Genomic DNA, 23,872 nt, shown 5'->3' on the forward strand with positions numbered 1-23,872 from the left:
AGACTTTTAGTAATATAGATTTGAAGGGGTAGATTGGGCCTGACTGAAACTTGAATCCAGGACTAGATGAATAGTTATGTTCTCTGATCTACAGACCTAACTCCTAAGTTGTATTATTGACAGTTTATTCTATCTTTCTAATTTCCTTTTTTTTTCTCTTTAATTTTTCTATCTATAAATATAAATAAATAATTAGAGGCAATGTTAATATGTAACCGATAAATGAGGATCCCAGCTACTTTGGTAGCTGGGTCCCTGGAATCCTGGATATTTAATATGTGATCGTTAAACAATGTTTGTATTGGTTTGGACTATGATAAGCATATGCCTCTAATAAAAAATGTAAAATCAAAAAGAGAGCAAAGACCTTAGCAAGAACATTGAGTAAATATATTAATAAATTGATAAATCCAGATCAAACGGGGTTTATACCTAAAAGACAATCATTTAATAATTTGAGACGCCTGTTTAATATAATGTACTCACATAAAATGGAAAAAGAAGATATATCAATTGTTTCTCTGGACTCAGAGAAAGCATTTGATCAGGTAGAGTGGCAGTATTTATACAAAGTACTCCAAAATTTAAAAATTACATGGGTAAAATTATTATACAATAAACCGATGGCACGAATATTAACTAATAATATGTTATCTCCAAAATTCCAATTATCGAGTGGCAATAGGCAGGGATGTGCATTATCACCGCTGCTATTTGCCCTTATGATAGAGCCTTTGGCTGAAAGTATAAGAATTTAATCCGAATATTCAGGAATATAATACTAAGGGCTCAAATAATAAAATCTCATTATACGCAGACGATATACTTCTATATACTACACGTAAAGCTGCTGGCCCTGACGGCATCCCCGGCGCGTGCTCAGGGCCTGTGCTGCGCAGCTGACAGACGTCTGGACTGACATCTTCAACCTGTCACTTGCCCAAGCAGTTGTCCCCACGTGCCTTAAAAACACCTCCATCGTGCCAGTGCCAAATCACTCCACTGCGGCAAGCCTCAACGACTTCCGCCCAGTTGCACTTACCCCCATCATCACCAAGTGCTTCGAGAGGCTGGTCCTGGCACACCTCAAAAGCTGCCTACCCCCCACACTGGATCCCTATCAGTTTGCCTACCGCAAGAACAGGAGTACGGAGGATGCCATCTCAACGGCACTTCACTCCGCCCTCTCCCACCTCGACAACAGAGACACTTACGTAAGAATGCTGTTCATCGATTACAGCTCAGCATTCAACACCATTATACCATCAAGACTGATCAACAAACTCGGTAACCTGGGCATCGACCCCTCCCTCTGCAACTGGATACTGGACTTTCTAACCAACAGTCTGTTAGGTTAGACAAGCACACCTCTTCAACCCTCACCCTGAACACCGGCGTTCCACAGGGCTGTGTGCTGAGCCCCCTCCTCTACTCCCTCTTCACCTATGACTGCACACCTGTACATGGTACTAACACCATCATCAAGTATGCAGATGATACAACGGTGATTGGCCTCATCAGCAACAACGATGAGTCGGCCTACAGGGAGGAGGTCCAGCACTTAGCAGCATGGTGCGCTGACAACAACCTGGCCCTTAACTCCAAGAAGACCAAGGAGCTCATTGTAGACTTCAGGAAGTCCAGGGGCGGCACACACACCCCCATCCACATTAACGGGACGGAGGTGGAACGTGTTTCTAGCTTCAGGTTCCTGGGAGTCAACATCTCCGATGACCTCTCTTGGACCCACAATACCTCAACTCTGATCAAGAAGGCTCACCAGCGTCTCATCTTCCTGAGGAGACTGAAGAAGGTCCATCTGTCTCCTCAGATCCTGGTGAACTTCTACCGCTGCACCATCGAGAGCATCCTTACCAACTGCATCACAGTATGGTATGGCAACTGCTCTGTCTCCGACCGGAAGGCATTGCAGAGGGTGGTGAAAATTGCCCAACGCATCACCGGTTCCTCGCTCCCCTCCATTGAGTCTGTCCAAAGCAAGCGTTGTCTGCGGAGGGCGCTCAGCATCGCCAAGGACTGCTCTCACCCCAACCATGGACTGTTTACCCTCCTACCATCCGGGAGGCGCTACAGGTCTCTCCGTTGCCGAACCAGCAGGTCCAGGAACAGCTTCTTCCCGGCGGCTGTCACTCTACTCAACAACGTACCTCGGTGACTGCCAATCACCCCCCCCCCCCCTGGACACTTATTATTATTTATTCAAATCATTTGCTATGTCGCTCTTCCAGGGAGATGCTAAATGCATTTTGTTGTCTCTGTACTGTACACTGACAATGACAATTAAAATTGAATCTGAATCTGAATCTGAAATTCACAAACGAGTATTCCAAACTTATTAAATTGAATAGAGGAATTTGGTTCTTTTTCAGGATACAGAATAAATTGGAATAAAAGTGAAATTATGTTGTTAAAGCCTCAAGATGCGACTCACTTATTAAAATTCCCCTTTAAAATTGCAACAGAAAAATTAACGTATTTGGGTATTCAAATTACTAGAATATGACTTCCGGTGGCGCCGTGGAGCACTAAGGCGCGGCATTGAGCTCCTCTCCCGCAAAAAATCGCTAAAAAGCCGTTTTTAAACCAGTACCGATTTTTAAAAAACTCACCAGAGCTGCTTGGCGTCGTGTAAGGGTGACGTCATTAGCAGGTGACACGAAAATCAGGAGTTTGACGGCAAAAATAGGGAGTTTTAAATGAGCAGAGAAAAATGCTCACGAGCTCCTAAGTAGAATACCATAAAGCGGCCTTTTCACGGGGCGACTTGACGCAAGAGTTAACCAGAGTTTAACATCGTGGGAACCTCATGCGATAACAGTACGGCATTCGTGGACCACCGTGGACCACCGTAGCGCTAACGGCAGGTAATCGTGTATCTTGGTCACTCTGGAGAAAATTCAAGAAAGTTTGAATTTCTCCAAGAGTGACTTGTACACTTGTGGTTGAGCATTGCAACATTATATGAACGTAGTGGCCAGTGCGATATCCGTAATAACTCTTGCGGGTACCGTGGGAACTCCTGCGAACGGTGAACCCGGAAGCTGGACAGAGGGGACAGAAGGTGAGTAAAAATTGTCTTCTGTGGGATTGAATTTAAAAAATAAATAAAAATAAAGATTTGCATCCGCATATGGACTTCAACGTATTCATGAGTTATGTTAATGAGATTCAAGAAAATAACTATAATCTCTAAAAGGGACTTTAAAAGGGACTTTACTGAAAGGTTACGCATTTTTATGGTCCGTGAGAAATTTTTCACATGTACTTCTTTGAGAGATACAGCTCGGAGTCCTCGCCGACTAGCGATCGATGCCTTTCCGAAGCAGGGTCCGGAACGCTACCAATCAATGTTCTCCAGAGACCCGTGTAAGGAGTGAACTGCACATGCTGGTTTAAACCGAAGACAGACACAAAACCCTGGAGTAACTCAGCGAGTCAAGCAGCATCTCTGGAGAAAAATAGCTGATGTTTCGGGACGAGACACATCTTCAGACTCAATTCCGATTAGGATGTCTGAAGAAGGGTTCCGATTCGAATCGCCACCTATTCTTTTTCTCCAGAGATATCGAGACCCTTCTGATATGCTGCCTGTGGTCGATAAATGCGTAACCTTTCAGTAAAGTCCCTTTTAAAGTCCCTTTTAAAGATTATAGTCGAGGGAGAGGAGGGGGAGACTGATGGGGGTGTCTTCATTTACTGGCGGCGGGTGTCTGTCACTGAAACAGGCAGGTGAGATTTCACATCCACCTTGTGTGTGCCTCTCTCTCTCTCCCTCCCTCTTACACAGGCTGAGAGACTCTGCCTCTGTGAGTGTACGTCTCTTTCTCCCCCTCTCCCACACACAGTAAGACCGAGGTACTGTGCTCAGTCCATCTGTGTCTCCCACATACACAGTAAAACATGTCTCCAAATGAGCCAATTCAACCAAGGGAGGATATTTATAGTGTGTGAAAAAAAAAGTTACATCATTTGTGTCACGTGTAGTTCACAATGTTCATTCAAGATTTAACGCGAAAGCTCAGGAGACGGACAAGTCACTCGCACAAATAACAGAAATGCCGAGTACCGTGGGAACTCTTTATCTACCCCCGTTATATCGTGCGAGATTCGTGCTGGACCATGACCACTTCACTCTGGTGACATCTTGCGTCAACTCGCCCCGTGAAAAAGCCCCATAAGTCTCCAGCTCGAAGAAGTTTTGGATACTCCGCAAACGACAGAAGAAGGCTCAGAAGAAGCAGAATCTTACAGCCAAGGATCTCTGTTTGAAATGGCTACAAAAGGAGACAAGTAGGAGAAGGAGGTAAAGCAAATGCTTTTAGAGATGACTGCTACAATCAATACTACACTGGAAAAGATGCAGGGTATGGAGTCTAATATGGAGAGTAATAAGCAGAGTTTGGAGACTAATATGGAGAGAATTTCTCAAAAAATTGATAATACTTGTGGTGAGTTAAAGGAGCTGAAGAAGCAATATAAGGAATTTGATTTAAAAAAACTAAAGTCAGAGTGTGTTAGAATCGAAAATGACTATAATAAGAAATTTAAAGATGTGAAGGATATGGGAAAACTGAATGAGATAATGGAAGAGATGGAGAATGAGATAAAAGAGATGGTCACGGAAATAAAGAGCTTGAAAAAAATCACAGAAAGCTGAAGAGGAAAAACTTGTAAGAATGACTGACAAATGTCTGGACCTGGAAGCAAGGTCTAGAAGGCAAAATTTGAGAATTCTTGGAGTAGAAGAAGGACGAGAGGGACATGAATCTCAAACATGTACTTTCGTTACTGACTTACTCAAAGATGTTTTTGAACTGTCGGAAGAACCAAGAATAGACAAATTCTTCATGACAGATAATTGTGAAATTCCTTGATATCTCCTCAGTGGAATTTATATTGAAAAGGATTACCCATGGGAAGAATCTGACATACCGTGGGGATGATATTCGAATTTTCCATGATTACCCTCCAGAGGTCGTCCGGAGAAGGAACTTGTTTACACAGACAAGACACACTCTGAAGGGAGTCCCCGGTGTGAGATACGGGGTGTTTTTTCCAGCCAAAATGAAGATTTCTTATAATGGCACTGAACGCTCATTTACAGATCCCGAAAAAGCTTTTAAGTACGCAGTAAAGTAAACATCGGGGGAAGCTGTCGACAAGGAAGAAGATTGAACTTTTTAATTCTTATGATAGAGTTTTGAACTGGTTAAGATGGTGGAACTTTCCAGACAGTTACCAAGCTTATCTGTCTGGAATGTGTTTTTGAGAGTACTGTCCATGTTTCACCTTGAATGAAAAGCTCAAAGATAAACAAAGGACGTTGAAGATACAGAATTAATGAGGGAATGTATAATGGACATGGAACGAGATAATACTAATTGGAATATAAAAACTGTTGATTTAAGAAGATCTCTAATAATTATACTTTAATTATAAATAACTAATGATTTTAACAAATTTAACAATACTAACTATTTGCGAAATATCAATATATATACTAAAAATGATATATACTAATTAACTAACTAACTAAAATGTTTATAACATTACTAACCTACCTTTTCTGTGTGGGAAGGAGTTAGGCGCAACATAAACATGGAAAAGATCCAGAAATGAGGTTTTGTTTAACCCCTTGGTACCTGCTTGTATGGTAGTTAAAGAATGGGATACTCCGTAAGAATCTTGGGTGGATATATATGGTAAAATTTAGATTAAATTAAGATTAGACAAATTGGAAAGGCATATATACTTATCGAACTGTGTATATGTTGTGTTTTATATTTGTTTTTTTACTTCTTATGTCTCCTCCTGAATACTTTCGGTTTTCACTGGTGCTGGTTTGATAAATTTCTATAAGAAAAGTCAAGATATGAAACGGCCCGTAGCTTTTTATGAGGCTCTACTAAGGGGGTGGAGCTTAATGTATAACAACATCAACGGAAGTCTATAAGTTTTTCGCCACCATTGGTGGCTATTCGTCTTTAAAGTATCTTTTCTTAGATACCTTAATATCACTTTTTTTTTTAAAGCACTATAAAGACTTTTATTTGTTTAACTTTTTTGTAACCAATTATATATCACATCTTTTCTTTCTTTTTTTAAGGCACTATACAAGAAGGAGATGCAATATAAATTTAAAAACTTGGGATGACCACCCAACTCCCAGAACTCTGAGGTACTTGGTTGCACCATATGATTCAGGAATATTATCTTGATTTATAATGCAAGACAATAGACAAATAAAGAATGGAGGAATTACATTCTGTAGTTGGAATATAAGGGGTGCCAATTAACCAATTAAGAGGGGTAAAATTTTTGCTCAACTAAAATCTTTGAAAAGCGACATAATGTTTTTGCAGGAAACTCACTTGAAACAACAAACACAAATGAGATTAAAGGCAAAGTGGATAGGTCAAACATAATACTCCTCATTTACTTCTAAATCTAGAGGTACGGCTATTCTTATTCGAAAAGGTATACCTTTTAAATTAAAGAATACTAGGAGGAGGCGCTGTCTTGAACGGCTGCCTGTCCTGCAGCTGTCCGTTTTTTTCTCTTCTTTTTTATTATTTTCAGTTCGTTAAGTGTGCAGTCAGGGGGTCTAAATCTTTTTATGTGTGGGGGGTGGTGGGGGGGAAGGGGGAAACTGCTTTTCCAAGTCCCTACCTGGTCAGAGGGGTTGCCTTCCTCCGAGCAGCGTCTTCGACCTGTCCTCGCGGCCTACCAGCGGGTCCTGGAACGACGTATCCCTGAGGGGACCTGGCCAGAACATCGGCGTTGGCGGTGGCGCAGAACATCGGCTTTGGCGGCGGCGCAGCGCTGGAGCGCTGTCGTGGAGCGGGCGATGCCTTTCCTGGGTCGCCGCGCTGGGACTCCAGTATGCTGGGACCGCCAATGAGAACATTGTGGAGCCGCGGTTCTGCGGAGCGGCCAGCTGCGACGTTGAACTTTACATCCCGGAGCCTGGGATCTCTCGCCGAGATCGCCAATGTGCGGAGCTCCGTCTGGCGTGGTCTGTTGGCTTGGAAGCCGCAGGCTCCGGTGGGAAGGCGGCCGTTCCTGGCACCCCAAACCGCTGGGGTTCTCCCAACGCCGGAGTACCATCACCCGGCGAGAACATCGGGCGCCGTGGCGGCGACTGTGGAGGCCTCAATAGGCCCGACTTTGGGTGGACAAGAGGATGGGGACTGGACTTTGTGCCTTCCCCCACAGTGGGAACCACTGTGGGGGGATGTTTTTGTGTTTTGGTGTGGAATTCTTCATGAATACTATGTTGTATTTTTATTAGTGTGCTGCAAGGACATTAGAATTTCCCCTGAATAAGGGGATTAATAAAGTCTAATCTAATCTAATCAGATAAAGAGGGAAGGTATATTATAGTTTCGGGAGAAATTTATGCAACCCCACTAACTATGATAAATATTTACGCTCCGAATTTTGACAACCCCCAATATAGATATAATATCAGTTTAATTACCAAAATGTGATAATAGGGGGGGGACTTCAACTGTGTTTTAGATTCATATCTAGATAAATCAGCAAAACAAAGGAGGAGTAATTTAAAATCTAAGACTAGTGAACTTCTAAATACATAAATAAAAAATACTAATATAATAGATGTATGGAGATCTGCTAATCCAGTTGGAAGGGAATACTCATTTTACTCTTCAGTACATAAAACTTATTCAAGAATTGATTATTTTTTAGTGGATATGAAATTAATGCCATATACAATTAATCCAACATACCACATTAGTAGTATTTCAGATCACTCTCCGTTGACATTTTCAGTAAAATTCGAGGGAATGCCGGGTAAAAAATCTTTTTGGAGGTTTAATACACATATTTTAAATGACTTACAAGGCTATCAATATTTAAAACAACAAATGAAACTTTTTTTTGATACAAATGATACACCAGGTACTTCACCTTCTTTACTATGGGAAACTTTTAAGGTATTTATTAGAGGAATTATAATTTCATATCAAAGTTTTCAAAATAAAAAGAATAAGACAGAACAAATGTTGTTAGAACAAGAAATCAGACAGTTAGAGTTAAATAATGCTAAAGATTCTACGACAGATATACACAATAAGATAATATTACTGAAATTTAAACTTAATCGAATTTTATCGGCAAGAGTGATAAGATTATTCCAAATTACAAAACAGGAACATTTTGAGTTTGGTGACAAACCACATAAGCTTTTAGCTCGCCAATTGAAAAAGCAAAAAAAGGAAAATACTATATCTAAAATTAAATCAGAGAAGGTGAATTACTAATACTACCTAAAGATATTAATAACAGATTTGCTCAATTTTATCAAAATTTATACACATCTAAAACTAAAATAGAAGATAGTAAAATTAAAAATGTTTTAGATAACTGTAATCTCCCAAAACTTGACCTTTTGGAACAAGAGGAACTTGGAGCTCAAATTACAATCGAAGAAATAGGTGAAACAATAAAATCGTTGAAAAATGGTAAGACACCGGGACCAGATGGTTTTACTAATGAATTTTATAAAGAATTCCATGAGATAACGACTCCTTACTTATTTAATTTATATTCTCACGCTTTTAAAGAAAATAAATTACCTGAAACATTAGCAGAATCAACTATTACGCTAATTCCAAAAAAAAGATTTAGAAGATCCGGGCTCATATAGAGCTATATCACTTTTAAATACAGACCAGAAAATTTTAGCAAAGATTTTAGCAAGAAGATTTAGTAAATTGATAAACCATGATCAAACGGGGTTTATACCCAAAAGATACTCATTTAATAACTTGAGACGCCTGTGTAATATAATGTACTCACATAAATTAGAGGAAGAAGGTATATCAATTATTTCTTTGGACGCAGAGAAAGCATTTGATCAGGTAGAGTGGCAGTACTTATATAAAGTACTGCAAAAATTTAATATGGGAGAGAATTTTATTACATGGGTAAAATTATTGTATGATAAACCGATGGCAAGAATATTAACTAACAATATGTTATCTCAAAATTTTCAATTATCAAGGGGTAATAGGCAGGGATGTGCGTTATCACCCCTGCTATTTTCCCTTATGATAGAACCTTTGGCTGAAAGTATAAGAATTCATTTGAATATTCAGGGCTATAATACTAGGAACTCAAATAATAAAATTTCATTATATGCAGATGATACACTTTTATATATTACAAAGTCACAAACGAGCATACCAAATTTATTAAATTTAATAGAGGAACTCTGGTCTTTTTCTGGATATGGAATAAATTGGAATAAAAGTGAAATCATGACGTTAAAGCCTCAAGAACCTACAAACTTACTGAAGTTCCCCTTTAAAATCGCAACAGAAAATTTAAATACCTGGGTATTCAGATTACTAGAAAATATAAAGCATTATTCAACGCTAATTTTATACCTTTATTAAATAAACTTAATATGCTGATTAAATTTTGGAAAACACTTCCTTTATCATTATTAGGTAGAATAAATGCCATAAAAATGATCTTTCTACCACAATTATTATATCTATTTCAGTCTATACCTGTATATATACCAAAATATTTAAAAAAAAATTAGACTCTAATATTACTAACTTTATTTGGGACTATAGATCACATAGAATAAAAAAAACACTTATGCAAACCAAAGGTGTCGGGGGACTCACACTCCCTAATTTTATGTATTATTATTGGGCAGTGCATATTAAGAATATAATTTATTGGCTGGATAGTTCTACCCAACATACAGAATGGATAAAAATGGAGAAAGAGGATTGTTTTCCTTGTAATATAGGAACGATCCTCTTCTCCCCGAAAAAACTGAACAACACAATATATAAGAAGAACCCAATTATACATGATACAATAAGAATTTGGAAACAAATAAAATTATCTTTAAAATTAAGAAATTTATCATTGTAAATGCCAATAGCGAATAACCCTTTATTTAAACCATCTCTTATTGATAAAACATATAACCAATGGGAAAGTCTCGGAATTAGAAGGATAATAATAATAATAATAATAATAATAATACATTTTATTTATGGGCGCCTTTCAAGAGTCTCAAGGACACCTTACAAAAATTTAGCAAGTAGAGGAAAAACATGTAAGCGGAATGAAATAAATAGTAGAGACTGGACTAGTACACAAATTAAAGACAGAATTCAATTCAAAACACAATGTGAGGCAATTCAAGCACAGATGAAAAGGGAAGGGGATGTGGGGCTAAGGATAGGCAGAGGTGAAGAGATGGGTCTTGAGGCGGGACTGGAAGATGGTGAGGGACACGGAATTGCGGATCAGTTGGGGGAGGGAGTTCCAGAGCCTGGGAGCTGCCCTGGAGAAGGCTCTCTCCCCAAAACTGCGGTGGTTGGATTTGTGGATGGAGAGGAGACCGGCTGATGTGGATCTGAGGGACCGTGAGGGTTGGTAGGGGGAGAAGAGGTCAGTGAGATATGGGGGGGGGCCAGATGGTGGAGGGCTTTGTAGGTGAGGACCAGGATTTTGTAGGTGATCCGGTGGGAGATGGGAAGCCAGTGAAGTTGTTTGAGGACTGGAGTAATGTGATGCCAGGATTTGGTGTGGGTGATGAGTCGGGCGGCTGCGTTCTGGACTGGTTGGAGTCGGTTGATGTAGGTGGAGCTGATGCCAAGGAGAAGTGAGTTGTAGTAGTCCAGTCGGGAGGAGATGAAGGCATGGATGAGTCTTTCAGCAGCGGGAGGTGTGAGAGAGGGTCCGATTTTGGCGATGTTGCGGAGGTGAAAGAAGGAGGTTTTAATGACATGGCGGATGTGAGGCTCAAGGGAGAGGGTGGAATCAAAGATCACGCCAAGATTGCGGGCCTGGGGAGATGGGGAGACAGTGGTGCCGTCGATGGTGAGAGTGGGGTTATTTATTTTGCTGAGTGTGGATTTGGAGCCAATGAGGAGGAATTCTGTTTTATCGCTGTTGAGTTTGAGGAAGTTATGTTGCATCCAGGTTTTTATAGCTGACAAACAGGAGTTGATATGGGAGAGGGGGGGGGTTGTGAGGGGAATTGGTGCCGAGGTAGATCTGGGTGTCATCGGTGTAACAGTGGAAGTCCAGGTTGAAGTGGCGGAGTATCTGACCAAGGGGGAGGATGTAGATGATGAAGAGGAGGGGGCCGAGTACGGAGCCTTGGGGAACGCCTTGAGTGACTGTGGCTGTAGCAGTGGTGTGGTTATGGATCGGGGATATGTATGAAATGGGAAACCTACTATCATTCCAACAATGACAATTAAAATTTAAATTGAAAAACAACCAATATTTTAAATATCTTCAGATTTGCGATTTCATGAAAAAATACATACAAGGATATCAAAAAATAACTCCTGACTTATTGGAAGAAGCAATGAATATTCAAGCTGACTCACAAAAATGAATATCACATTTATATAATAGTATTTTAAATATAGACCTACCATCGACAGAGGTACTTAGAGAAGAGTGGGAACGGGAACTAATGATAAAAATTACGAAGGTTACATGGGAAAAGTATTTGGTATATATTCACAAATGTTCGATTAATGTAAGACATAATCTAATTCAATTTAAAATTTTACATAGATTATATTATTCAAAAACAAGATTGAACAAATTCTATCCAAATATATCCGCCACTTGTGATAAATGTTTATCCCAAAACGCAACTATAACACACTCTTGTTTCCTGCATAAAACTTAATAGATTTTGGAGTGATATTTTTGAAATATTTACAAAATTATTGAAGATAAGAATGAAACCTAATACTGAAATGATTATATTTGGAGTAATGGAAGATGGGAATAAATTGAACTCATCTCAAAATTTATTTTTTATGGTTTAATAATAGCAAATAAATTAATACTTAAATTTTGGAAAAATACATCAATACCAACGCTTAAAATGTGGATCGCAAGCATGTTGGACACCGCACATCTTGAGGAAATGCGATTCCTCCTAATGGATAAATCAGACCAATTCATAACGAGTTGGTCTCCATTTGTCGTCTTTTTGGAATCATATGGTGCAACACAATTGTAAAAACTAACTGTTTCAGGACTGGAGGAGGGATGGTCAAGATTATAAACAATGATCTCCTTACTTCTTTTCTTTATGTCTTATTCTCTTTTTCCTATTTTCTTTTCTTCAACATTCTTCATTCATTCTTCTTTTTTCTTTTTCTTCACACACTATATATCTCACGTCTTTCTATCCTTAACTAACTAATTTATTTTTCTTATTCTTATTTCTCTTTATTATAACAAAAAAAAAAGCTGTACATAAAATGTATTATGAAAATATATATTAGGCACTTTGGTGCCATATGATTGTACTTCTAATAAAATAAAATATTTTTAAAAAAATTACTAGAATATACAAATCATTAGTTAACGCTAATTTTACGTTGTTATTAAATGAATTGAACGCGTTGATTAAATTCTGGAAAACGCTCCCGTTGTCATTAATAGGCAGAATAAATGCTACAAAAATGATTTTTTTACCACAAATATTATACCTATTTCAATCTATACCATTATATACAGTGGCTTGCAAAAGTTTTCATACCCCTTGAACTTTTCCACATTTTGTCACGTTACAACCACAAACGTAAATGTATTTTATTGGGATTTTATGTGATAGACCAACACAAAGTGGAGCATAATTGTGAAGTGGAAGGAAAATGATACATGGTTTTCAAATTTTTTTACAAATAAAAAACTGAAAAGGGTGGCGTGCAAAAGTATTCAGCCCCCCTGAGTCAATACTTTGTAGAACCACCTTTCGCTGCAATTACAGCTACAAGTCTTTTGGGGTATGTCTCTACCAGCTTTGCACATCTAGAGACTGAAATTTTTGCCCATTCTTCTTTGCAAAATAGCTCAAGCTCAGTCAGATTGGATGGAAAGCGTCTGTGAACAGCAATTTTCAAGTCTTGCCAGAGATTCTCAATTGGATTTAGGTCTGGACTTTGACTGGGCCATTCTAACACATGAATATGCTTTGATCTAAACCATTCCATTGTAGCTCTGGTTGTATGTTTAGGGTCGTTGTCCTGCTGGAAGGTGAACCTCCGCCCCAGTCTCAAGTCTTTTGCAGACTCTAACAGGTTTTCTTCCAAGATTGCCCTGTATTTGGCTCCATCCATCTTCCCATCAACTCTGACCAGCTTCCCTGTCCCTGCTGAAGAAAAGCATCCCCACAGCATGATGCTGCCACCACGTTTCACAGTGGGGATGGTGTGTTCAGGGTGATGTGCAGTGTTAGTTTTCCGCCACACATAGCGTTTTGCATTTAGGCCAAAAACTTCAATTTTGGTCTCATCTGACCAGAGCACCTTCCACCACATGTTTGTTGTGTCCCCCACATGGCTTGTGGCAAACTGCAAAAGGGACTTCTTATGGCTTTTTTTTCAACAATGGCTTTCTTCTTGCCACTCTTCCATAAAGGCCCGATTTGTGGAGTACACGACTAATAGTTGTCCTGTGGACAGATTCTCCCACCTGAGCTGTGGATCTCTGCAGCTCCTCCAGAGTTACCATGGGCCTCTTGGCGGCTTCTCTGATCAATGCTCTCCTTGCCCGGCCTGTCAGTTTAGGTCGACGGCCATGTCTTGGTAGGTTTGCAGTTGTGCCATACTCTTTCCATTTTCGGATGATTGATTGAACAGTGCTCCGTGAGATGTTCAAAGCTTGGGATATTTTTTTATAACCTAACCCTGCTTTAAACTTCTCCACAACTTTATCCCTGACCTGTCTGGTGTGTTCCTTGGGCTTCATGATGCTGTTGTACTCTAACAAACCTCTGAGGCCTTCACAAAACAGCTGTATTTATACTGAGATTAGATTACACACGTGGACTCTATTTACTAATTAGGTGACTTCTAAAGACAATTGGTTGCACTGGATTTTATTTAGGGGTACCAGAGTAAAGGGGGCTGAATACTTTTGCACGCCACACTTTTCAGTTTTTTATTTGTAAAAAAATTTGAAAACCATGTATCATTTCCCTTCCACTTCACAATTATGCGCCACTTTGTGTTGGTCTATCACATAAAATCCCAATAAAATACATTTACGTTTGTGGTTGTAGCGTGACAAAATGTGGAAAAGTTCAAGGGGTATGAATACTTTTGCAAGCCACTGTATACCAATTTTTTTTTCTCCAAAAACTAGATTCTAATATTATCAACTTTATTTGGGACTATAGATCACATAGAATTCAAAGAAAACACCTGTGTAAACCCAAAGATGCTGGGGGACTTTCACTTCCAAACTTTTTGTATTATTGGTCAAGATTATAAACAATGATCTCCTTACTTCTTTTCTTTATGACCTATTCTCTTTTTCCTATTTTCTTTTCTTCAACTTTCTTCATTCATTCTTCTTTTTTCTTCTTTTTCACGCACTATATATCTCACGTCTTTCTATCCTTTACTATCTAATTTATTTTTCTTATTCTTATTCTTCTTTATTATAACAAAAAAAAAAAGAAGCTGTACATAAAATGTATTATGAAAATATATATTAGGCACTTTGGTGCCATATGATTGTACTTACTTCTAATAAAATAAAATAAAAAAAATAAAATAAAATGACAATAACTTGTAAAATTATAACATCAATCTGAACGAAACTTACTACTGCACATCGCAGGACAATGATGAGTAAGGTGGGCCTAAAATTGTCGCGCTGTCCTGTACTGTTTTTGCGGAGTTTCGTAATAAACAAACATACAAAATGAGAGGTTTAGTAATATATACTAGATCAAGCGTGGACCCGTTTGGGTCCCGGTCACACGGAAATATTACATCAAAAAGGTGCGAATACCGGGGCCACTGCCATTGGGATGTAGAATGGAAGTAAAATGCCGATGCGAAAATTGGCAAAGGCAAATAGTTCAGATTGGTTTTTTGAATAAGTTTTCATTTTGATTGGAATTGTAGCTAAAAAAGGTCGTTTTTCTTTCTTCCTCAAATGATTTGTAATAGCGTTTGATACAACCAGACTTGGAATTTTTTTTACGTATGTGCACAAACTTTTTTGTTCCAATTATGTGTTTATAAAACATTTCAGTAATGTGTTCCCGAACACAAAATTCCGACTTAATTTCAAAGTTATGTTTGTGCCTTAAATTGTTAATTGTGACTGAACCATTCTGAAAATTGTGGAAAATAAAACTGGACATTCTGTTTTGGAATTCACTTTTTTAGTGATTTTCATGTTTTTCTTTAAAATAACGTAAGCACAATTTTAGTTGTTAATAAACACGGGAGAATTTGATTGAAATGGTTTTTTTTAAGAATGAAAATCAATCTCAATGAAAATGGCGATTAAAAAAAAATTAAATAAATCTTATCTTTAACGCTTTGACCATTTATCCCCTCATTCAGCAGCAGCGGCAACTCCACGGCAAAGGCTGGTGTTTTGTGCGGGAAGAAGCCCCGGTGGATAACCAGCGTGCTTAGAGCGGGAAGAGCTGGTCACCAATCAGAGCGGCGGAGGCGCTCCCCCACGTGGGACCCAGACCAATCGGGCATAGAGCGGGAGGTCGGAGCCAATCATCAACCCCACATGGTGAGGAGTGGCAGGAGCCAATCAGGATGCGCCGGCAACCAAACGGAGCGGCGGCGACGCTCCCCACACGTGGGACCCAGAACAGAGACCAATCGGGCGTCAAGCGGGAGGTGAGAGCCAATCAATTGTCCCGATGTGGGGTGAGTGTCAGGAACCAATCAGGACGCGCCGGATCCGACGTGGGGGGGGAGGGACAATCAAATGGCGATCTCAAAATGGCAACCCTCCCCCAACTGCACACGCACGTTTCTGGCGGCCATCCTACCGTTGTGAAGCAAGATGAACACGTAAGTATTAGATCAACCGCGCAGGCGTAAACCCGTAGGTTCCCATTATGACGGCGAACGGTGCTGACGGGCATGACAAGTGAAAAAATGATTTTTTAAAGTTTAAAATGTGTATAACTTGTAAAATATTACATAAATCTGTAGCAATATCTTGCTACTGCACACCGCAGGATAATGGTGAGTAAGTAGATATGTTACAATACTTACCTTCAGCGGCGCTGTAATTCTGCCACTGGTCGTGTATGCGATTTTGGCTCGTTTGAGGGGGGGGGGGGGTTAAAACACATTTTTTTCCTGGATTATATTTGGTTGGAGTGCAAGATTTTGTTGAAGAATCGTTCCGACGGGCGTTCTGTCTATTTATTTATTTTATTATTATTATTTTTTAAATATAATCGCCCGATTCGTTCAGCGCTGGAGTCATTTTAAATTCAGCTTCTGAAGCCATCTACGCCGACAACGGGGACGGATTTCATGTAGGTGACAGGTAAAAGAAAGCGGTTTATTTTTATGTATAAAAGTGGTCCTTAAGATACCTTTAGTTCATATTTTAAGTTGCGAAACGGTGATTTAGTCCCCATACCGACCGGCAGTGTTTTCCATGCAGATCTAAAACTGCAAACCGCAACGTTCCAAATGGTCGCATTCCAAAAAAAAACACAGGCAAGTTGATTTAAATGGCCATTAATTTACAGGTATTAAACATTAAATTCCTTCCATTTGGCCTATAAATCCATGACAATGAGATTTAAAAATTATGTTATATTGTGAATTCTTGTGTGAATGTTATTTGGACACTTAGGCTATTTAAAAATGTTAATCTATTTTTAAGAAATTGATAGATGTTTAAATCTAGTAATTGAATTTTGTAACTAGCTCCAATTAGGTAACTAACTAATTATATGCTTTAATTTCAAGTCATCTAAGTAAGATTGTTTCATATTTGTTTCAGAATGCTTCAATCTATAATAACTGAACATTTCTTTTAGTTCTCTTAATTTTTAAGAAAGTTGTGGCCATTTGACTGTCCTCGATCACAGCTTTTGTGTTAAGTCAATGGAAAAGCAATAGAGAACAAGATGCTAATTTCCGAGTATGAAAATGGCCATAACTTTTTTAATACTGAAGATATGAAAGTGAATTAGGTGACAAATTGAACTTCCTTTTATGCTTTATCTGATGGGTTAATTACAGACTTGATTTTTAAAATCTCAACATTTTGTAACATTGCTAGAGTAAGGTGGGCCTAAATTTGTACCGCTTTGGCAGAGTTTTGGGAAAAAACAAACAAGAATTGAGCTGGTGAACATTGATGGCGCCTGCCTCTGGCGACATTTGCAAAGCAGCCCAACAGAAAAGGATTAAAGAACTCTGGTCGGCATGGACTCGGTGGGCCGAAGGGCCTGTTTCTGTGCTGTATCTTTAAAGTCTAAAGTAAACTCAGATTGCTTTATTGGGCTAGCCGCATAGACTGTATGCTGATACCAGACTCCCGAAGCAGATATACGTTCTGACCATTGGAAAGAGGAATAGATTTAAAGATGTGCTCAAAGCTTACCTAAAAAATGCAAGATCCCACATATTCATGGGAATCCTGTGCATGATTGCTCAAATTGAGAAAGGGGCATTTGGGATGGTGTTGAGAGCCATGCATTGGGAGTGCATAGAAACCAATGTAGGTAATGGAAGAAGTGCACCACCTCACAGGCTATTCACCCACCCAGCCTACCATCTGCGGAAGCCTCAGCAATTTCTATATTGGCCTCATCAGCTCACATCCCACACAACTGGAGGGGGAGCAATTTGTTCTTGATGCAGGCGGACTGCCTAAGGAGATGAATAATTAACCACAGTAACCACAACACCCAAAGCCCTGATGTGGCCTTTACATGTGGCCTCAATCCAGAGTACTGTGTTTGTGTCTGAGTTTGTATCCATTGTAAGGCAGACCTCGAACAATGACAGGGTGGAGTACAGGATGGATATAGAGAATGCAGGGTCACTGAATTCTCAGTCATTGGGAGGAGGGAGAAGGGTGTCCCCCCTCCCATTAGTACAGAGCTTTTGCATTTTTCAGCTTGAAATTGTGCAATATGTTGCATACTGTAGCAAGTATTTTAACCTACACTTGAATGCAATATATATGCTTTAAATTGGATTAGCTATGAATAAGGTTAGAGTAAATTACATTCCTACTTACATTCCACAGCAGAGCCCAGGCTCTGATCAACAGGTGCAGCACACAAATGATCTTAGTATATTCATTATGGAAATCAGATTATAATCAAGCACTTTGCCCATGTTGACCAGCCTGGGTCTCACTGCACACCTGGTATTACTCCTGGCCCCGACTCCAGTTGCATACCTTCTCTCATTCCTGACCCCGAGTCCAGCCTTACACCTGGCCCCCTATTCTACCCTGATCATAGCTGCTTACCTGCTTAGGTTCCCAGTGCTGAACACACCCCTGGTCCCAGCTTTGACTGCACATCTAGTACTATTCCAGATCTTGACTCTGGATGCAAACTTGGCCTTGCCCCTTTGCACTGACAATATATCTGGCCCACACATAAAGCCCCATATCTGACCCCCTGGACTTAACCTATTACGTTCAAGTTCACAGGTGTTTATCTAAGTAATCCTTTATGGGGCACTTCACAGACCAAATTATGGATAACAACATTTGCTACATTCATTGGGTTCCTTGTTATCTAACATGCTAGTTACTTTGTCAAATAAGTCATCAGTTGGTTGAACACAATTCCCATCCATAAAATTATACTCACTCAGCTGTATAAGTATTCTGTTACCATTTCTTTCATTTTCATAACAAACTGTCCTGAAGTCATTTCCACCCCCAATAATTTTAGTATTTTGCTGTCTTCCTCTCAGCTGGGACTTTTCCGAAATGCAAAGTTCAATAACTATATATTTAAGCAATATTATTCTATTAAATGTGATCTTGAGAGTACATAATATTTTCTGTGGTATTCATAACACAACAATGATAAAAATATATTTGTTTTGATTGCACCTACCAACATGCATACATTATTACATTACAATTAATATGTACCGAGGGCAAAGTTTTGTTCCATACTCCCCATTCCCAATTACTTCTACATTTAAGTGATTGAAATCCAAGTGACGTTTAAATGGCATCATGAAAGTAAAACCTCCGGAATGGATGATATTCATTACGTGGTTGGTTGGGGTCAGTACCAGCACAATTACTATATTAAACTTTGAATCTTCAGATGTCCTGGTTCAAGCTAAAACTAAAGACAAATAATAATCTCCTTTAAAATATGCCCCTTCTTTGAACAAGCTCTTAAACATCACATCTGAATCAGTTTTCATCTGATTACACTCCTTGAGGATGTTCATCTATGTGTTCAATTAATAAAACAACGAGATTGAGGACATTTCTATTCAACCTGTCAAAGGAATTGAGGGGGGGGGGGGGTTAGATATAGTCAGTGAGGTAAACAAACATAATAATTGAGTGGCAAATGACAATAGTGCTCCCTTTCCAATATTTAACTGAAGGAAATAATGGGTTATCAAGGCTGTATGTTGTCACAGACAGCCTGACACCTTGCATGTCATTTAATATTACACTTATCCCATCCCCCTTGATATCCCGGATTAATAAATTACGGTTTTGTCAACTAATTACAAATCGGGCTAATTACAATCAATAACATTACCCAACTCCGAAACATGAAGCGCTGAGCATTGGGATCCAGACATCACGGATAACTGGCCTCAGTTCCCCGCTCACATCTGGCAGTGTTCTCCGTGGAGCTTTTTTGAAAGGGGGGAGGTTGAGCAATCACTGGTCACTGGCCTTGGGGGTACCCGGTGAGGGAGTGGAGCAACTGAGTGGGGAGAGGGTGTGGAATAAGGGTGTTCCCCCTCCCAGGGTAGGAACGTTTTGAAATTTGATGTATTAAAATCATGTTTTAGTGCATTGTAGAAGTATGATTTCAATGTTTTTTGTATGAAGTATTTTTAAGAGGTAACATTTTAAGGGGTAACTTTATCCACACAGTGGGTGGGTGTATGGAACAAGATGCCAGAGGAGGTAGTTGAGGCAGGGATCCCAACATTTAACAAAAACTTAGACCGATACATGTATAGGACAGGTTTGGAGGTATGGACCAAAAGCAGGTAGCGTAGCTGGGACATGTTGGCGGTTGTGGGCAAGTTGCGCCGAAGGGCCTGTTTTCACACTGTATCACTCTATGACAACATTATACCTCCACCAATCATGAATGCTTCAAAATCAAGTGATCGAGTTTTATTGCCATATACTCAAGCATAGAAACATAGAAAATAGGTGCAGGAATAGGCCATCGGCCCTTCGAGCCAGCACTGCCATTCAATATGATCATGGCTATTCATCTAAAATCTGTACCTCTTTCCTGTTTTTTCCCCCACATCCATTGATTTCGTTGGCACCAGGAACTAAATGTAACTCTCTCTTGAAAACATCTAGTGAATTGGCCTGCACCGCCTTCTGTGGCAGAGAATTCCACAGATTCACAACTGTGTGAAGAAAGTTTGTCCTCATCTCAGTCCTAACTGCCCCCCCTGTATTCTTAAACTGTGACCCCTAGTTCTGAACTCCCCCAACATCGGGAACATTTTTCCTGCAGTTACCGTAAGTGAAAATCTAGCAGGCAAGCAGAATGTTTTTCCAACCACCCCCATTTGAAGTCCACTATCTTATACCATTTCTACCCAGTGCTTGGTATTTCCAGCAGCCACTGGTTGCCCTCCAGGATGCACCGAGCCGCAGCCTGATTAATGCCGGTCACCTGGGCGAATTTCGCACAGAGACTCTCACGGCAGCGGCACAACGCTTCTGACGCCTTGCACTGAGGTTGCTCCATGGCCGGAGCTGCAGTGAGCGACTCGCCAGCCCGTCAAACACTCGCCCGGCCCACTCCCCATCTGTCCCCATCGCTGCTTCTGCTTCCAACACCCATGGCCCATGTAGTTGATATGAGTTTTGAAATTTTCGTTGATCACAGAATTTCTCACAACAGAGCGAGAGAAATTTGTGATCAGTGTGAGAATTTGGCGAAATGCGTGATTCTCACACTCGAAGCATGGGAGTTGGCAGCCCTGCCTCTCTATCCCCCTCTCTCTCTCTCCCCCTCTCACTTCCCCTTCCCCCTCTCTCTCTCTTCCCTTCTCTCTCTCTCCCATCTCTCTCCCCCTCCCCTCTCTCCGTTTTCCCCCTCTCTCCCTCCCACCTCACTTTCCCCCCTCTCTCCCTCTCTCTCTCCCCGTTCCCCTAACTCTCTCCCTCTCTCTCTCCCCCTCTTCTCTCTCTCCTCTCCCCCTCGCTTCCCCCTCTCTCTCTCTCTTTCTCCCTCCCTATCTCCCTCTCCACGCACTCTCTCCCCTCTCTCTCTCTCTCTCTCTTCCCCCTCTCTCCCCCCCACTCTCTCTCTCTCCCTCCCCCATTTCTCCCTCCCACCTCTCTCTCCCCTCTCTCTTTCTTCTCTGTCTCTATCTCCTCTTTCTCTTTGCCCCCATCTCTCTCTTTCCCCCTCTCTTTTACCACCCTCTCTCACCCATTCTCTCATACCCTCTCCTCCCTCTCTCTCTCTTCCCTCCTTCTTCCCTCTCCCCCCCCCCTCTCCCTCTTCTCTCTCTCCATTCTCTCCCCCTCTCTCTCCCCTCCCCCTCTCTCTCCCCCCTGTCTCCCTGTCTCCCCCCCCTCTCTCTCTCTCTCTCTCTCCCCACCTCCCTTTGAGAGTCTGTTCCTTCGCTCCCGACGCCTCTGACGCCCGGGACTCTTGCCCTGGGCTGCTCCATGGCTGGAGTTGCAGCGAGCGACTCGCTAGCCCCGCAAACGCTCGCCAGTGCCGACTCTCCGCATCTGTCCCCGTCCGCTGCTTCCATCCCTCCCTCAGCCCCGGCTCTCCAACACCTGCAGACCATGCAGTTTTTCTGACTTTTGACATTTTCGCTGATCACAGAATTTCTCACCACAGAGCGTGAGAAATTTCTGATCAGCGTGAGGGCGTGAGAGTTTGCCTGAGGGCGTGATTCTCACGCTCAAAGCGTGAGAGTTGGCAGCCCTGGTTTAATGGACATGTTCCACAACAGTTAACGGCTTGTTTAATAACTTGACCACGTCAATTCTCCTCAGACCCCTGACCCCATCAAATTTTTAAATCGGCCATGGTTCTCAAGTGGGGTTTTACGTACAAAATGAAAACGCCTCTGAAGCAAAATTTACAGCCAGATTTACCACTTCTGAGACTTTTTAGATACCAAAGTAATCAAGAAAAAACACAAATAATGCTTTACTGTTGATGAATGCAGTGAGCAAACGCGATAATTCCCAATATTTTCAATTCCGATATCTGCACCCAAGCACTTTAGCTGTTGTTGTCCCTTCAGCTCTCGCTTCTCTTTACCTTCATTTCGCTTCACTTTTGGAATTCTGAAGTTGGGTACATGTCTCTCACGCTTACCCCGAATTCCACAGTTTTTTTACAGCGCAAAAATTCAACATTATTGCGGGTTTTAACAGATAGGAAATTACGCGTTTCTGCATTAATAACATATACCGGGTTACGGGTGTCCTCCAGATGGATTGAGCGGCTCCGTGCGTCAAGCCCTATGACCCAGTGACCTTACATGCACACACCCTATTGTCGGCGGTGTAGATCAAATAAAGTTCACCTTTCGGGGTGCCGGCTTGACAGAATGAAGCACCCCCCCCCCCTCCCTCCCCCTCACCCAGCGACCATACATGACCGTCCCTCCACCATTCACACACTGCCGCCGCAGTCCTACCTGACGAAGAAATAATAGGTGTTGTTTTCAATGACGTTGAGGGAGTAACTGCGACAATCGGCGATGCCCAATCCAGTCAGGTTAAACCTGGTCCCAGTCGCCCCCAACTGCCAACTGTGCGAAGATGGGTTACACAACAGTTCCATCTCCGCCGAATACGGTTCTGGAAAGATGGAGGGGATGATAAACTCGCTGTGGGTAATGGCTTTCTTCTTGTAGACGGCCAACACCTTGGCATAGACGATGTTCTCAGCCAGTTCGGCTCGGCACAGACCACTCTGCGTCGACTTGCGTGTCCATAGGCAAGAAAGGTTCCAAACTTCCCCAATGACCGTGAGGAGCAAGAGTGCGCTCAACCAGCCCATCCTGACAGCGGCCGAGCCCTGTGGTAGCAGAGGGTCAGAAAGGTTCCTGCCGATGGTGCGATGCACTGTGTGCTTGCTTCTTTTGTAAGTTCATTTGAACTTTGCCGAAACCCTCCCTGCGTCACCCTCGGCCACTCTGCGCCAGTTGAAGGTGTGGCAGAGAATGCAAATATATAAAGGCCATCTATCGAGTTCCGTGTAAGTTGATGTGTGTATGTGTGTGTGAGAGGGGGTGTATGTGTGTGTGAGAGGGGGTGTATGTGTGTGGGGTTGGACAAATCTATGGCCATGCACTGAATACAAATCCCTTAAAAAAAACCTCACAGAAGCAAGATAATTTTTCGAGGGGTTTGAGTCGCCAGCATTTTCTTAAAGCAATAGCCACCCTCTCCACCGTGGCACCGGTCCAAATCTTTCCCCTGTTCATGAGCGTTTTGAGAACGGGATGAAAATAAAATATTGGGCTCATGTCATTGCGGACTGCCTGGGTTTCCAGCGAGGTTATTCAGCTAATTTCTGCTTCGACATTTTTTTTAAATATTATTAAAAAATGCCCTGTTTTACGGGAAAACTTAGAATGCGACTGCGAAACACGGGGGCAAGTTAGGCTCAGTCAACGCATTCCTAAAGCGATTTATTCGATTTTGATTTGGTTAATTTGACAATTATTGATTCATAACAAGTGCTAATGCATGTGGTTTGAACCATTTCATAGTTATATTTAATCCTCCCAAGGATTCGACTCACCTCAAGCGATGGTTAGCTGAGGGTTTCAATACTTAATTCGCAAACTATTTTAGT

At 41.1% G+C, this 23,872-nt stretch overlaps 1 protein-coding gene across 3 annotated transcripts in view; it reads right to left on the minus strand.

Annotated features, from left to right (window-relative positions):
* The window catches only part of LOC116983413 (coiled-coil domain-containing protein 3-like), a 335,069-nt gene extending 311,915 nt beyond the window's left edge, over positions 1-23,154 (minus strand). For all 3 annotated transcript variants that reach the window (XM_033037175.1, XM_033037177.1, XM_033037176.1), the window contains exon 1: positions 22,707-23,154. In XM_033037175.1, the coding sequence (XP_032893066.1) occupies positions 22,707-23,071 (365 nt within the window). In that variant the 5' untranslated portion in view covers positions 23,072-23,154. The remainder of the gene's footprint in view (positions 1-22,706) is intronic.
* Positions 23,155-23,872: the final 718 nt, after the last annotated feature.

This window comes from Amblyraja radiata, chromosome 18, assembly GCF_010909765.2.
Source record: "Amblyraja radiata isolate CabotCenter1 chromosome 18, sAmbRad1.1.pri, whole genome shotgun sequence".
Classification (NCBI taxonomy): domain Eukaryota; kingdom Metazoa; phylum Chordata; class Chondrichthyes; order Rajiformes; family Rajidae; genus Amblyraja; species Amblyraja radiata.